This window comes from Aulonocara stuartgranti (assembly GCF_965226115.1).
Source record: "Aulonocara stuartgranti genome assembly, chromosome: 3".
Classification (NCBI taxonomy): Eukaryota; Metazoa; Chordata; class Actinopteri; order Cichliformes; family Cichlidae; genus Aulonocara; species Aulonocara stuartgranti.
The window spans coordinates 39,951,940-39,968,896 of NC_138941.1; the positions used below are offsets into that span (position 1 = coordinate 39,951,940).

The 16,957-nt window shown below is 40.8% G+C and overlaps 2 protein-coding genes across 3 annotated transcripts in view; both read right to left on the bottom strand.

Annotated features, from left to right (window-relative positions):
- Positions 1–16,957, bottom strand: part of LOC309703056 (uncharacterized protein) — a 56,611-nt gene that overhangs the window by 11,313 nt on the left and 28,341 nt on the right. The window lies entirely within an intron of this gene.
- LOC309703224 (uncharacterized protein) lies at positions 10,926–16,511 on the bottom strand. Of its 2 annotated transcripts, none has more exons than XM_082527942.1 (12): positions 16,432–16,511; positions 15,936–16,035; positions 15,353–15,455; positions 15,137–15,258; positions 14,823–14,893; positions 14,597–14,722; positions 14,115–14,210; positions 13,842–13,973; positions 13,304–13,438; positions 13,151–13,188; positions 12,691–12,731; positions 10,926–12,528 (listed from the first exon to the last, which is right to left on the bottom strand). In XM_082527942.1, the coding sequence occupies exons 2-12, from the start codon at positions 15,982–15,984 to the stop codon at positions 11,306–11,308; spliced, it is 2,136 nt and encodes a 711-aa protein (XP_082384068.1). In that variant the 5' UTR covers positions 15,985–16,035; positions 16,432–16,511; the 3' UTR covers positions 10,926–11,305. The 2 variants fall into 2 exon arrangements, with proteins under 2 accessions (XP_082384068.1, XP_082384067.1); XM_082527941.1 differs by having other exon boundaries at positions 10,926–12,606.

Consider the following 16,957-nt stretch of genomic DNA (forward strand, 5'->3'; position numbering starts at 1 on the left):
ATTACTGTAACAGCATCTTTACAGGTCTACCTAAAAAATCAGTCAGACAACTACAGCTCATTCAGAACTCTGGTGCTCGAGTCCTCACTAAGACCAAAAAAGTGGACCACATCAGTCCAGCTCTGAGGTCCTTACACTGGCTGCCTGTCAGAGGGTAGACTTTAAAGTTCTGATGCTGGTCTATAAAGCTCTGAATGGTTTAGGACCAAAATACATCAATGACCTCCTGACCCAGTATGAACCATCCAGATCCCTCAGGTCATCTGGATCCGGTCTTTTATCAGTTCCCAGAGTCAGAACCAGACACGGAGGAGCTGCATTCAGCTTTCATGCTCCTTATATCTGGAACAAACTCCCAGAAAGCCTCAGATCAGCTGAAACACTCAGTTTATTTAAATCCAGGTTGAAGACTCACCTGTTCTCAGCTGCATTTGAATAAAACACCAAATCCACACTTTTAAGCTTAAATTTCAAAACATACATTTTAACTACTGATTTTATCTACTGTTCTGATTTTATCTGTTTTGATTTTATATACTGTTTTGTTTGTTTGTTTGTTAATTAGTTAGTTTGTTGGTTTGCTTGTTTTAATCAATTTTAAATCATGCTTTTTATTTGTTTTTGTTTCTAATGTCTCTGTAAAGCACTTTGAATCACCTTGTTGTTGAATTGTGCTATACAAATAAACTTGCCTTGCCTATAAATATTGTTTTAAGTCAAACTTTTTTTTTTCATTTACGTTCTCCAAAATTGTTTTCATAGTTGGTAATAGTTCTAGGTTTAGTTTCAGTTAAGTTTAATAATCATGTTCTCTCAAATGCTTCACCTCCAAAAATGTGTCCAGTTCCTACAGCATAGTCACAAAGCATATTCAACAGTAAACCACAAGTTTGTCTCTGGTGTCTTTTCATAAATATTGAAGCAGCTGAAGATCCAGCTGCAGGTTCGCTGACTCATGAAACTTAATCTGAACTGGTCCTCTCATGGGTCCCACAAAGTTTAGAAAGGGGTAGTGATCTACCTCAAAATGAAGAACTGAAATTATCCTTTAGGACTGCAGATTTACACAAGTCAGCAGATTCCAAGTTCTTCAGTTCAAACACCGTGAAAATAAGTACACCGTATTACATACTTACTTTACGAAGATGAAGAAAACTCAAATTGTCATCCTCAAACGAGAGGAAACTGGGTATGATGTTTAAGAAAAACCCAGGAACCATCAAGTCTCGAGCATGCTATCAATTTATAACTGCTGGAACACCATTTTTACTGTCCATAGTGAAGACAGTTATACATCTTTATGGACTGTGAGGCTGCTGACCAAGAAAGAAGCCACTGCTCCATAGTCAGCATCTTCAAGTCTGACTCAAATTTGCAGCTGCTCGCATTTAAAACCAAATGCCACCTGGAAAAAAGCTTTATGGTCAAACGTGACAAAGATTGAATTATTTGGCCACAACAACAAGAGGTATTTTTGAAGGATTAAATATGAGGCTTCTCAACTTTTTGCTGGAAATATTTTATCAGCTTACTTTAAAGTTACAGTGGGGTGGACACACCTGTTTAACCATCCAGTGGAAGATATGTTTGATACTGTGAAGTGCTTTGAGAGTTTATGAGGATTATGTGAGCCAGGCATTTTGTTCTCTGAAAAAAAAAATAAATAAGGGAAATTACCCAGTGGTGTTTGGTATGTGGCAACCTGTTGCTTCACATTCTGTTTGACTAAATAAAAAAGTGTTTTGAAGTAATCTGTTAATCTAAGCTGTGAGTGGTGAATAAGGAACTTCACACAGACAGCATTATCATTACCACAAAGGGCAAAGGTTTACTTCAACTGCACTACATAAAACCCATTATTTGACATAAAAAAAAGAAAAACTGAACTGTTAGTAATAGTTTAAAATTACTGTTGTTCTGTGGACACATGACCCATTATTGCCACAAAGAAACTGAAAGCATATGTAACCCAGATCATTGGTTGAGTATGGGATTTCTGATTATTTGTGGTCACTGAACGCACCACTGTGCCGTGCGCATAGCCACTCTCTAGTCCAGCTACAGAGTTTTTCCTTCCGTTCATCCGATGAGGCGCATGCTGCTCTCGTGCCCTCTACGAGCTGGAAATTCGGGAAAAAGTCTTGTAGCGGTTACAAACGTGAAGCGGAGCTGAGTCCGACAGCATTCGCCATTACACGAACTCCTCTGGCTGGTTTGTTTGCCCTTTTGGTGCCCTGGATCCTACTGGATGAACTGCCTTGTGGAAGTCCTCATCTGATGACTCTGCCGAACCGTCCTGGCAAATAGATGGTCGTTGCTGCTTGCTGGATGCTATTATTGGATGCTACACCGTTCCAACAGAGCGGTAGGAACAATTCAAAGGGCCCCAACGATGCGCTTTATTTTTCCCTGAGCTCAGGTGATTTTTTTTTTTGGCCAAAGGACCTTAAAGGATACATATTTGATTTTATTTATTTATTTATTTTATTTTTCTTATGACACTGAGTGGAAAGACACTACAAAAAAAAGGGGGGTTATTATTTAAAATTGTGTCAAATAAATGTGTTTATGCTAAGTAAGTGTGGTGTCCATTGTGTGCTGGAAGCCTTATTGTTCCTGTGGTGGAGCAGCTACTACCAATCTCCTTTACGAAACTAGCTTCTGACAGGATACAGGTATTTGGGATACATTTGATTTCTTGTAACCTATTTTTAGAGAAACTGTGATTCTGGGTTAAACATCGGGGTGAAATTGATGACACTGACACCTAGTGAACTGCCCAAGGTCAACAGTCCTGATTTCCACGCATTAAAGGTTTGGCGTAAGTACAGATTGCGTTACAAGTGGCGAGCCAGCCAGGAGATTGGTGAAAAGTAGCACCTTGACTTTCCAGCTCACAACACCTACCTCTTTTCCTTGACCCTATTGTGTTGGACATGGATCTTTGCAGACGTTTTGATGTAGATGGCCAGTGCTCACTTTTTGTGACTGGCGTTGAAGGGATTTACACAGATGATGACATTGCTAGTGTTTTTTCAGTAAATGGTAAAGTTTCTCGGATAGTTCGAATTCCAGATGAATCAAACCAGCCAGAGGGTAGAGTCCTGATACAATATTTGTCCGATCAAGCCATTTCCAAGATCAACCCCCAGATCTTAGGCGACTTGCCGAGCCCCAAGGATCCTGCTATCGGTTGGTCTGTCAAAACCATTCGAGATGTTGCTCAGGAAGAGGTAGGCAAGGAGTTAGCTCGTAGATATTTAGAAGAACTGAAGGCTGTTGGAGATAGTGGTAAAGCAGGTTTCTTGAGTGTTATTCAGAGTGAGGTCAAAGAAGTTCGACATAACTCTGAGATTCCTGACACACAGCCACACACAGCTCAGGATGGTGACACATCCCTCCATGACATTGTAGCTAGTGATCATGATGAACCTAATCACTACACACAGACCCACAATGCACCTGATAGTGCTGTGGTGAACCCTGTTAATATCGACCGCAGTCTCCTTAACCCACCTCAGATTCAAAAAGTTGTCGTTGAGCACGTTATCAGAAATGACTCAACAGCCCCGTGGTCTACACAAACCAGACTGCGCACCTTTTCTGGCCGTGCTCCTAGGCCCAATGGTGAGGTAGACTATGAAACATGGCGCACACAAGTGGACCTTCTTGTCAGTGATTGCTCTCTTAGTGATGTGCAAAAGGTTAGGAAAATACTTGAAAGTTTGCTAAGTCCAGCAGCCGATGTTGTTAAGTTGCTTGGTGTGAGTTCACCACCCAGGGCTTATGTTAGGCAGCTCGATTCCGCTTTCAGTGTTGTAGAGGACGGAGAAGAGTTATTTGCAACCTTTCTCAGCTCCAACCAGAATAGCGGAGAAAAGCCCTCAGCATATTTGAACAGACTCCATAGCCTCCTTACTCGAGCTATTTCTAGAGGGGGAGTCTCTGTCGAAAGTTTGAGCGAACACCTACTCAGACAGTTTATTAGAGGCTGCTGGGACCAGAGTCTCATTATAGCTCTCCAACTAGAAAACAAAAAGAACAGTCCACCAACATTCCCAGATCTACTCCTTATGTTGAGGACCGAGGAAGGTCGTAGATCTGCAAAGCTAGACAGGATGAAAAAACATCTGGGTGCTACAAAAGCAGCTGTACATGCCCACTCCATTTTTGATGTACCCTCCTATGATGATGAGCCCGTTCCAACACAGACTGCAAAGCAGAGCGAAGCATCTAAGCTTGAGAGGAGAATGGATGAGCTTTCAAAGCAGGTAGAGAAACTGAGTCAAAGGTCCAAGAATTCTCCTTTTGACAGTGAGCTTAGTGCAGCGTTAAAACAGAGGCAAGAAGAAACTGTTAAACTTGAAAGCAAAATAGATGAGTTGTCTAAACAACTCAGAGAGCTCACTCAGAACCAAAAATGTCCTAAAGAGAATAATAGTGGCAAAGACTTCCTTACGGCAAGAAATAGCAGTGCCAGGAGACCAGTTAAGGTTCCCTCTATGCCAAAAGCATGGTTCTGCTTTAGATGTGGTGAAGATAACCACATTGCCGCTCGATGCCCAAATGAACCCAACCAGGCACTAGTCCGCCAGAAGAATGCTGAGTTAAAGGAAAAGCAAGGAAGGTTCCAAGCCCAACAGGTTACTGAGCCTTTTGCTTTAAACTTGTAGCGGCTCCTGCTGTGGGACGTCCAGGAGCTGAGACCAGCATTAGTCCCGCCTCAAGTGACCAAAGAATTGATGTTCAGAGCAAAATAAAGACCCAGACAACGGTTCAAGATTTCAGTTCCCAATCCCGCTTGCCACCCGGTCTGATAGGTCCTCGTTGTTCAGCTTCTGTTTTGGTTGAGGGTGTGCAATGCAACTCTATCATGGATAGTGGTTCACAAGTCACTACAATCTCCGAATCATTTCACAAGGATAAGCTGGCACATCTCCCCATTCAGCCCATTCAAGCATTGCTTGAGATTGAGGGTGCAGGTGGACAGCACGTTCCCTACCTTGGTTATGTTGAGACCCACATCACTTTTCCTCACACCATTACAGGCAAAGAGGAAGAGTTGGTTGTTTTGGCTCTTGTTGTGCCTGAGTGCCATTTTAACAGCAGAATACCAGTTTTGATTGGTACCAATGCACTGTTAAGACTCCATGATAAGTTATCTGAACGTGACGGTCCAGATTTCCTTCACAGACTGTGTTCCAGAGATGTAGCACTGGTTCTCCAGCACTTGGCTAAACAAATGGATGATTGCCACATACACCCAGTGAGGTTGCACGGGAAAGTACCAGTCACCATCCCTGCCAACCACAAGTGCTGTTTAATGGGCGATGTTAGGCTGAGAAAGAACACTCCTAACGTAAGTTTCGTCCTTGAACCAAATGAACACGACAAGTTACCTGGTGGTTTATTTCTTGAAACTGCTTTGATAGACATCCCTTACAAAGCTAAGAGTAAGGTTCCAGTCGTCTTGCAGAACTTGAGTGGGCATAGTATTGTATTGCAACCAGGAAGTACAGTTGCCCAGGTATGTGTAGCCCAGCACATTTCACCCCTGGTGCCTGTTTCAAATGCTTCTTCTCATGACAAGTTTGATGGAGAGAAGCTTAAGTTTAATCTTGATGAGTCACCCATCTCTGAAGAATGGAAAGAGCGCATCACCACCAAGCTCAAGTCTATTTCAGAAGTGTTTGCGGTTGATGATCTGTCTTATGGTCACACCACTGTGGTAAAACACCACATTCGGCTGAACGATGACACGCCGTTTAAGGAACGGTCGAGGCCCATCCACCCAAGTGACAGAGAAGCTGTCAAGCAACACCTCAAAGAACTGCTTAATGCAGGGGTTATTAGGGAGTCAGAGAGCCCCTACGCATCTCCAATAGTAGTTGTGCGTAAAAAGGATGGTTCAATCAGGTTGTGCGTTGATTACCGCAAGTTGAACGCACGGACCATTAGGGATGCTTATGCCCTCCCAAACATTGAGGAGACCTTCACAGCCCTTAGTGGTGCCAAGTGGTTCTCGGTCATGGACCTCAAATCAGGCTATTATCAGGTTGAGATGGCCGAGGAAGATAAAGCTAAAACTGCTTTTGTCTGTCCTCTTGGGTTTTATGAGTTTAATCGCCTGCCTCAGGGCGTTACAAATGCCCCAAGTACGTTTCAACGACTGATGGAGAAGTGTGTTGGGGATTTGAACTTGAGTGAGGTACTTGTGTTTTTGGATGATCTGATTGTGTTTTCAGACACCCTGGAGGAACATGAGGTGAGACTCATGAGGGTGCTGAACCGGTTGAGGGACTTTGGGTTGAAGCTGTCCCCAGAAAAATGTCATTTCTTTAGGCCCTCGGTGAAGTACCTTGGCCATGTGGTTGATGCCCAAGGAGTTCACACAGATCCTGATAAGATCTCAGCTTTGAAAACATGGCCTCGTCCTACAAACAAGAGAGAGTTAAAATGTTTCCTAGGCTTTGCCGGTTATTACCGGAGATTCATTGATGGATACTCAAAGATCGCAAAGCCTTTAAATAGTCTCACGGCTGGTTACTACTCACCCAAAAAGAGGGGTAAAGTGTATCTTGGAGAACATTTCAAACAACCATCAAACATTAACTTACCTTTTGGAGAGGAGTGGACACCTGAATGTGAAAATGCGTTTAAGACTTTGATTGAGAGACTGACATCGGCACCTGTCCTTGCTTTTGCCAACCCACAGCTACCATATGTCCTGCACACTGATGCCAGTCGTGAAGGCTTGGGTGCAGCGCTCTACCAAGAGCAGGACGGGAAGCTGAGAGCTGTGGCTTATGCAAGCAGAGGACTTTCCAAAAGTGAGAGAAACTATCCCACTCACAAGCTTGAATTTCTAGCTTTGAAGTGGGCAGTTTGTGAGAAGTTTAACAGCTACCTTTATGGCGCTAACTTCACCATTGTGACGGATAACAATCCTCTCACGTATGTACTGACATCTGCAAAGTTAGATGCTGCTGGTCATCGCTGGTTAGCTGCGCTGTCTACTTATCAGTTCACCGTTAAGTACAGGGCCGGTCATGCCAATCGCGATGCAGATGGGCTGTCCCGACGACCACAAGCTCCTCCTTTTGAAGATGAGGATTTCATCAAAGAAAGGGAGAGAGTTGATGACATGAAAAACCGTCTTCTAGAGGTGAGCAACGAGATGAGTCACGAGGTGGTATCTGCCTTATGTCAACGCCATCTTGTGGTGTCAAAGATCGAGCACTGTTCAAATCTAGAACAACCTTTGGCTGTAGAGTCTCTTGCTGTTGATCCCTCAACAGTTGCGGATGTATTTGGAGAAGACACATTACCATCTATGACAAGCTCTGACTGGTATAAAGCTCAGAGGGATGACCCGGTTGTCTCACGTGTCATTACCTTCGTTGAAAGAGCTCAAAAGCCCAGCTTCAGAGAAACAAACCTTGAAGTTCCTGATGTTAGGCTCCTTCTCAAGGAGTGGAGAAGACTCGAAATGAGAGATGGAGTATTGTACAGGAAATGGACAAATAGAGACAACACTGTATGGCAGTTAGTCCTACCTGAACAGTTCAGAGGGAAAGCGTTGCGTGGAGTGCATGATGAAGTTGGTCATCTTGGTTTTCAACGAGCACTGCATCTTGCCCGTTCCAGATTCTATTGGCCAATGATGACAAAGTCTGTAGAAGAGAAGTGCAGACAGTGTCCACGCTGTGTCAGGAGGAAAGCAGTGCCTCAGAAGGCAGCGCCTCTTGAAAATATTATAGCAACTTACCCGCTTGAACTCGTCTGTATGGACTATTTGTCAGTTGAGCCAGACAACAGAGACACCCGGAACATATTAGTTATCACTGACCATTTTACGAAGTTTGCTGTGGCAGTGCCAACTAAAGATCAGAAGTCCAGGACCATTGCAAAAGCTCTGTGGGAGAACTTCATAGTTCATTATGGGTTTCCCAGTCGTCTACTCAGTGATCAGGGTAGAGACTTTGAATCTCACACAATCAAAGAGCTATGTGCGTTGATAGGAGCAGACAAAATCCGCACTACACCTTATCATCCTCGCGGAAACCCGGTGGAAAGGTTTAACCGGACGCTTCTTGATATGTTGGGTACGTTGGAAGAGGAAGACAAATCTCACTGGAGGGACTTTGTTAAACCCTTAGTTCATGCGTATAACTGCACGAGGAACGACACAACTGGTTTCTCTCCTTATGAACTGATGTTTGGCAGACAACCCCGACTACCCATTGATTTAGTCTTAGGTATCCAACCTGAAAATGCCAACCATAAGTCTCATTCAGAGTATGTGAACAACCTTCGTCAACGTCTGGAGGAGAGCTACACTCTAGCTGCAAAAAACTCCCAGAAGATCGGAGAAAGGAATAAAGTTAGGTTTGACAAGAGGATTAGAGTGGCCGAGCTCTGTGCAGGTGACAGGGTTTTGGTTAGGAACATGAGTATCAGAGGTAAACACAAAATCTCAGACAGGTGGGAACAGAAAGTACATGTTGTGGTTAAACGAATCAATGATGGCCCTGTCTATGTTGTGGAACCCGAGTTGGGAGACGGACCAAAACGCACCTTACACAGGGATCTCCTTCTACCGTGTGGGTTCTTACCTGTGGAAGAAATAGCAGGGAGCAGATCTCATGGGTCCTCTAAAGGGAAGAAACTGAGAAACAAAGCCGAAAGAGAAGTACAATCTTCTGATGACCCTGATGGTCAGGAAGATGAGGTATACAGTGATGAGGACGAAGTGTGTCCAGCTTTTGCGGTTCCAGAAATAATAACCAGAGGTCCTTTTATCCAGACTGAAAGGCAGGTTATCACACCTCAGCTGTCCACTGGGGATGTGCATTCTAGTTTGCCCCGTGCAGAGCCACAAGACGAGTCACACGCACGAGAAACACCCAGTCATGTTTCTGAACCTGAGCCTTTGTTACACTCAGAAAGCAATGAGGTGACCACATCTCCCATTCCATCTGATGAAGGTCCAGGTTGGGTTGTTATTGACATTCCTGAACAAACAGAATCTGTTGAAATGAATCAAGGAAGCAGCGACACTGCTGAGCGGAGTTTAGAGCCAGAGACAGTAGAGTTGCGGCGTTCTGGGAGAGAGAGACGCCAACCTCGTAAACTAACTTATGATGAGTTAGGTGAGCCTTTAATTTTGGCTCTCAGTTCCTTTTTGTCAGAGTTTCGCAATTGTATTCTCTCAGAGCACTTTCCTTCACACACCTGTTAAGTCAAGTGTGCATGCAGAGACTCATGCGCTTTAGAGGGGGAGAGTGTAACCCAGATCATTGGTTGAGTATGGGATTTCTGATTATTTGTGGTCACTGAACGCACCACTGTGCCGTGCGCATAGCCACTCTCTAGTCCAGCTACAGAGTTTTTCCTTCCGTTCATCCGATGAGGCGCATGCTGCTCTCGTGCCCTCTACGAGCTGGAAATTCGGGAAAAAGTCTTGTAGCGGTTACAAACGTGAAGCGGAGCTGAGTCCGACAGCATTCGCCATTACACGAACTCCTCTGGCTGGTTTGTTTGCCCTTTTGGTGCCCTGGATCCTACTGGATGAACTGCCTTGTGGAAGTCCTCATCTGATGACTCTGCCGAACCGTCCTGGCAAATAGATGGTCGTTGCTGCTTGCTGGATGCTATTATTGGATGCTACACCGTTCCAACAGAGCGGTAGGAACAATTCAAAGGGCCCCAACGATGCGCTTTATTTTTCCCTGAGCTCAGGTGATTTTTTTTTTTGGCCAAAGGACCTTAAAGGATACATATTTGATTTTATTTATTTATTTATTTTATTTTTCTTATGACACTGAGTGGAAAGACACTACAAAAAAAAGGGGGGTTATTATTTAAAATTGTGTCAAATAAATGTGTTTATGCTAAGTAAGTGTGGTGTCCATTGTGTGCTGGAAGCCTTATTGTTCCTGTGGTGGAGCAGCTACTACCAATCTCCTTTACGAAACTAGCTTCTGACAGGATACAGGTATTTGGGATACATTTGATTTCTTGTAACCTATTTTTAGAGAAACTGTGATTCTGGGTTAAACATCGGGGTGAAATTGATGACACTGACACCTAGTGAACTGCCCAAGGTCAACAGTCCTGATTTCCACGCATTAAAGGTTTGGCGTAAGTACAGATTGCGTTACACATATATAAATCTTCTAATATATTTTCTTGAAATCTTATCCAGTTCAAAGTCAGTGATAGCTGGCACCTATCTCTGCAATGAAAACAAAGCAATAAATGACTTGACCACTTGAAAACCAAACAAGATTTTCTAAAATAAGACTTTGTTTCTGAAAATTAATAAATAACCCTGTAAGGTATTATCAGGCTCAATCACAGGGTTACAGACAGATGTATTTATACTGTAGTTTTAAAGACATGTTTCCTGGTACAACAAATTTTCTGGCATGATATGATCTCAGCTGAGACTGAAGCAGTAAAAGAAGGTGTGGGAGAAACACCTGTGTACAAAGGCCTTGCCACATCACCAGGTATACTTGTTTTACTAGGTTTGTGAAAATTACTGTAGCAAAGTTATTAAAACTAAATCTCTGTATGTGCATACTCATTTGTAACTTGTAGTATTCGTACTTGACTTGCATTCCAATTTTCCGATGTGTTCATATGTTTAGTTTACTTTTTTCCTTCCTTTATGCCCTTATATGCTGTTTTTACAGGTTTTTTCAAAAGTAAGACTTCAGAGGGGTATAGAACAAAGAAATGTGCTCTCTCTGCTGATGTTTATTGCTAAAGTGACAGCTGCACATTCAGTAATCAAACATGTTTCTTTGCAGAAAAGAAAGCGAAATAACTAATATGAAAAACAATTTAGGAAATATTAAACAGGGAAACAATATATTTAAGATATCGACCAGATGATTTAAAAAAATATACATCCCAGTTAAAGAGCCACAACATTAAAAAGCAAAATTAAATTAGATAAAGCAACAAATAAGATAAATAGTGCATACTTATTCTAAAGTGATTCTAAAGCACCTTAACATAACATGATTTGTTTATATTAGTTCAATTTCACTACTGTTCCTGTCTCAGGCAGACTGGTAATGTATTATATTAAATAAAAAAGGGAAACAACACTCATGCTGCATTCTCCAATTAGACCAAGACAAAAGCATAAGCGTTATTAAAGAGCTTCAATCTGTTGAAAAATATAAAACATTCAATTAAATGTTTAATTAGCATAAGGATGTGTAGACATAAAATAAATAATCATTTAATAATGATTCAACTTAATTTGACTCCAAATCCTGGTCTGGCTTTTTTATTTGTATTTTTTCAAAGCGACAAAACATGAACACAACCCACTTGATTTAGCAGCTTCTATTTCTACATCATCTACATCAGAGCTGCCCTGTGTGGGTTTCCCTACACTTTCTATTCTCATGTTTTTCATCTTTGTCCTGATGATTTCAAAATCTGGAGTCTGCATTTTTTCTTCATAAGTTATTTGAACTTTTCCTGACTTCTGTGAACCACGTCCTCCTTCTGTGACTCCCTGAATTTTTGGTCTGGCTTTTAGTTGAAAACTCTCTGCTTTAGTTTTTTCATTAGTAGCATCATCCTGGTTTTCTTTGGGTGCTTCTATTATTTCTGCTCCTGCTGGTCTCAGATGGGGTTTCTCTCTGATCTGAATTTGTTTAGTATTTCCTTCATATTCTTTCTTTTCCTCCACATCAACATCTTTCTGTGTTGTAGCAGCACCACTTACCTCCCCTACTGTGTTTTGTTCAAACTTACTGTGGTCACCTTTCTCATCGCCTTTTCTTTCTCTCCTGTCCTCCTTCACATCTCTGATTTCTCTCTCTACACAAACATCATTATCACTTGAATGTGTAACACTGATCTCCTGCATGTTCAGTGTATCACTGTGTCTGTTTCTGTGTTTATGACTCTGATCATCTTGTAGTATATTTTCTTTTCCTTCATCAACTTTTTCTTTATCCTGAAATGTGTCACAGCACATCTCTGCTGTTGGTTTATCAGCACTAAGCTTTCCTTTTGTGTCATGTTGAGAATCTGTTTTTGTTTTCTCCTCAGCATGAGAAGGACTACAGATTTGTTTATTCTCCTGATGTTCACATATGTTCTCTCCAACAGTGTCAGCTGGATGCTCTGCATGGCTTTTTTTCTCTGACTGTTTATCTTTAGCCTTTTCATCATTATCTGCTTTATCATCCATTAATTTACTCATCTCATACTGTCTGCTTAGATCATCACAGACTGCTGATCGATCACTGCTATCAAGTTTAAAATCAATATTAATATGTAGTCTGTTCTTTTCAGCATCATCCACTTCTGTATGTTTTTGATCCAGGTCATCACTTCCAGTGGTTCCTTTGTCCTCATTTGGTTCTTTGTCCAGAGGATCTACGTTACAGGGGGTGTCAGGTGATCCCCCTGCTTCTCTTAAGCGAGCAGTCTTTGGATTATCCGCTGTGTCTGTCTTCTCCCCTTTTCTCTTTCTATTGCTCTTATTTTTCCCATCTTGACTCTGATCATATTCATTACTGATGGTAGGTAGTCCACTGGTGGACACATCTGTGGACTCTGGAATAGCAGTGTCTGCAGCATGAAGCACAAAGTAGAAACAAAATCATTCAGGCACCAAACAGCTGAGGAAACGACAACAAAAACATTTTCTCTTACCTTTCTTTTTGCTATAAAACAGAAGATATGTAGTCTGGGACCTAATTGACAAATATGACATGTAACAAATATGTTACTTTCACAGTTTCGCAGTGATGTGTTTGGCTAATATTTTATAACATATTTATTTTTTGCAGCAGTGTTTTCCGACGTATTGTGTCTGTGTATGTTTACATTTTACTAACAGTGTAAATATTAAAAGATACACATAAATGTTTTAATTGTTTTCATTGATTTTGTTATTTTGCTTTTGCACAGGAGAGTTTTGGGGACAGAGTTGAATCAATCACAGAAAAATCTGCAGTTGTGATTATAGCACAGTGTGATATGATACTTCAACATGTAGCACACTATAATTGAGAAAAGTGTATTTAACGCATGTTTAGTGCATACTCGTGTGAAAAGTTAAGAAATAACTGGAAAATAATGTACAGTGGAAATAACAAGCACGGAAACTTACTTCTCCGTGTTATCCAGCTGGAATGGCTGAAAATCAAGCTGATGATGTAAAAAATAATAAAGTATGAGATGAATGATGAGCTGGGCCACTGTCACGCATGAGTAATGTAGGAATGTCTTTTGGTATCAAAAATGTATAAGTGATCCATCGTACCTCTGTGACTCTGGCATCATCAAACTGATACCATCTGTCTCTGTGGTCCTCCTGGATCTTGATTGTGGCGGAGTAATGTCCACCTCTCAGATCCCCAAAATGATCCAGAAACGCATATAGTTCATATTTCTGACTCTGATTACCAAAGGAAAAATGGCAAACATCAGAATGACTGAAGAAAATAAAATGGATTATGGGGCGATCGTGGCTCAAGAGTTGGGAGTTCGCCTTGTAATCGGAAGGTTGCCGGTTCGAGCCCCGGCTTGGACAGTCTCGGTCTTTGTGTCCTTGGGCAAGACACTTCACCCGTTGCCTACTGGTGGTGGTCAGAGGGCCCGGTGGCGCCAGTGTCCGGCAGCCTCGCCTCTGTCAGTGCGCCCCAGGGTGGCTGTGGCTACAATGTAGCTTGCCATCACCAGTGTGTGAATGGGTGGATGACTGGATGTGTAAAGCGCTTTGGGGTCCTTAGGGACTAGTAAAGCGCTGTATAAATACAGGCCATTTACAATTTAAATACTAAAATATTCTGCACATTTACCTCTGGTATCTGCAGGGTGTAGGGGACCTCCACAGAACAGGTGATTTTGGAGTGTGACATGTAATTATAGTTGAACTCAAACCTCTTCAGCAGCAGACACAAAACATCTGGATGATGCTTTATTACATCTCTCTGAATGAAAAACATTTAATTTAGGACAGTTTTACTGATACAGCACCAACAGTCACCTCAAAGCACTTTTTATTTCCCAATATGTCTTAATATGCTTTAGTAATTCTATTTAAAGAATCATAAATCTAAAAAAAATCTCACCATAGTAGCATCAACTTTGTCATCACACTGCTCACAGTACATCTGATTTTCTCCACAGAAATCTGAAGGTTTAAAAAACTCTTCAATGCCCTTCACCTGAAAAATATTATTTAAAATCAGCTCTGACATACTGTAGATGTGCTGACCAGCATAAAGGCTGTGATTGTAAAGTGCTGGTAAATGTCTCAGGGAGGAAGGTTTTCAATACACTAACTTTATTTAACATAAAAATTTAAAAAGTTTTGCATTATTAGCAGCTGCCATCAAATAAACTCACTCTACTGGTTTTTGAACACAGTCTTTCAGTTGTGTTAACGTTAAAATTATTTCGGCGTGCTGGTCTCTGACTGAAACATGGACATCTAATTATTTTTCTCTGCATCAGTGCCATAAATCAGAATTTTACTCAAGACCTAAAGGTAAATATATGCAGAAAAATTATTATGTATTGCATGTCTCTTTGTTACTTGTCATATCCTTACCACGCTGTAGTCTTTACTGCAACAATCCACCAGTGAAAGAGGAAGAAGCCAAAATGGTGCATCTCTGTCAGTCTGTATATGACCTTTAGAGCAGGTGGTCTTGTTTACTAACTGACCGTGGAAGATCTGAAAAAAGCACAAATACTTGTTGGCAAGTGATATTTTTTACCCAGCTTTCATATTTATAGGCTCACTTTTGGAACCAGTCAAAGAGAACAGTCTCTACCTTTGATGCATCCGGACTGGTCATTCTTAAAACCTTCTCCAAGCACTCTGCAGCATCACGCTGTTCATACACTGGGTGGGGAAATAAATGTGCATGCTTTCAACAAAACAATTAAGTTATTTAATTAAAATGTTTTAGAATTATCCAGTCTAACAATTTAAACAAGTTAAACTATTAAATTACATTAAAAAACTGCACAGGCTGAAGAAGACTTTACTTCAAGACTTGTTGTAAATTGATCTACTTTAGATCAATTTATTAGACTCTTCAAACAATTCAAAGGTTGTGCTGTTTTGTGTGTTAACATACTGTACCATTGTCAATGCCCAGCTTCTGTGTTATCTTATATGTGCATGCTGTGTAGTTCTGTAAGTCATCAAATAAGACTTTAAGATGATGATCAATAAACTCAGAGTGAGGATTTTCTCCAGAGTACCTACACGGAAGGTAAATACGAGTAATTAAAAATGCACAATAGACTTCATATTTGATAAATACAGGATTACACTTAAAGCTGGGCTGTAACAAACCTTGTCACAGCCTCTCTGAAGTCCTTGGTCATGAACAGCACCTGCAGCACACTGTTCAAGTAATCTGTCGCTCCCTGGTTTATCAGTCCATGGTACCTGTTAGCTACTGGGAGGAGACTGATCATGTAAATTTCAGAACGATGAGCAAATAATTATGGTGGATCATAGATTAAAACCCCTTCTGCTAATCAATTAAATCAATGAAAAACAATAAGAATTGACAAAAAAAATTCAAACTGAACCATTAAGGTCAAGGTTGTCAGTAAAACTTTATTTGTAAAATGGAAGACGTTCAGAGACACCGTCTTTCTTATAGCAGTGCGGCTAGACAAAACGGTAAATGGCCTGTATTTGTACAGCGCTTTACTAGTCCCTGAGGACCCTAAAGCGCTTCACACATTCAGTCATCCACACATTCACACACACAGTGTGAAAAGCACAGTCTAAACTAGGAGTGTCTGAGAGAAGTGTTTCTACCTGTAAGGGCGGTTATTGAAAGTCATCTAAAAACAATAGACCTAGATGTTAAATATATGTGTATAAAAAAAACATAAAAAAAAAAACAACTGGCATCAGATCTTACCAAGAGAGGTGCTGCTGAATAGCCTCCGAGTACTCTCCAACAGAGACATTTTCAGTCACTTCAATTCTGTGTTACGGAGAGCTGCAAAAGAATTCAAAGTCTATACACCAGTCAGTATTTGTTTATAAACAACAACAACAACAACATTATTTATTATTAATTATTACTAGCAGGTAAACAAAGGCCCATGTTTTTGTACATAAGGTGCCAAAATCCACAGCCAGTGACAGGCTTTCAGTAACATCTCGAATAGAAAACACTTTGAGTATTACGATATTACCACTACAACACGCTGCTTTTCTAAGCTACATTTAATGACTTCCGACGAGGCTACGGAAAAAAAAAAAACTATAATAAACAAAAACAATACCAAAAAAGAAGTTTCTTCCCCAGACAGACAGTGCTTTTCAAAGAAATTGCTGATGAAGAATAAAACAAACCTAATTATTTTCAAATGGAATACACAAGTACACAAAAACAAAAGATTCAAACATACCTTCAGTGGTAACAGGGATATTTTAGATATCTTAAAGATGTTTTCTAAGATCTATGGCAATAAAAGTGTTTAATTTATGGAATATTTGAGTATAGGATATCTCTATCTCTAGTGCAGTTTAAAACACTGGAGTAGCGCTTTCTCTTTCACTTCTGCTACACCTTAGTGTTGCATTCAGTGTGTGTCGGAATTTTGAAAATCTGGCGTATTCTTTCGTATTCTTTTGAATTTAAAGAGACCTGTAAGAACACTCTATTAACGGTGAAATGATAACTATTTCATTAACACTATTTTAAGTCACCAATTGCATGAGCTTGACAGAGATTTAATTAAAGAGCAGAGATGGTAAATATTAAGCGCAAGTCTATTTCCACACACAACTACCTTCATCATGAATAAACGCAGAGTTTAAAAAGACCTTGTGAAGCTCTGCTAAACTCAAACTTTGTGTCTCCGTTTTTCTCAAACACTTTCATTTTCTTAAATCCACCAAAAAGGTACTTTTTTGATGTTGCTGCTACTAAAA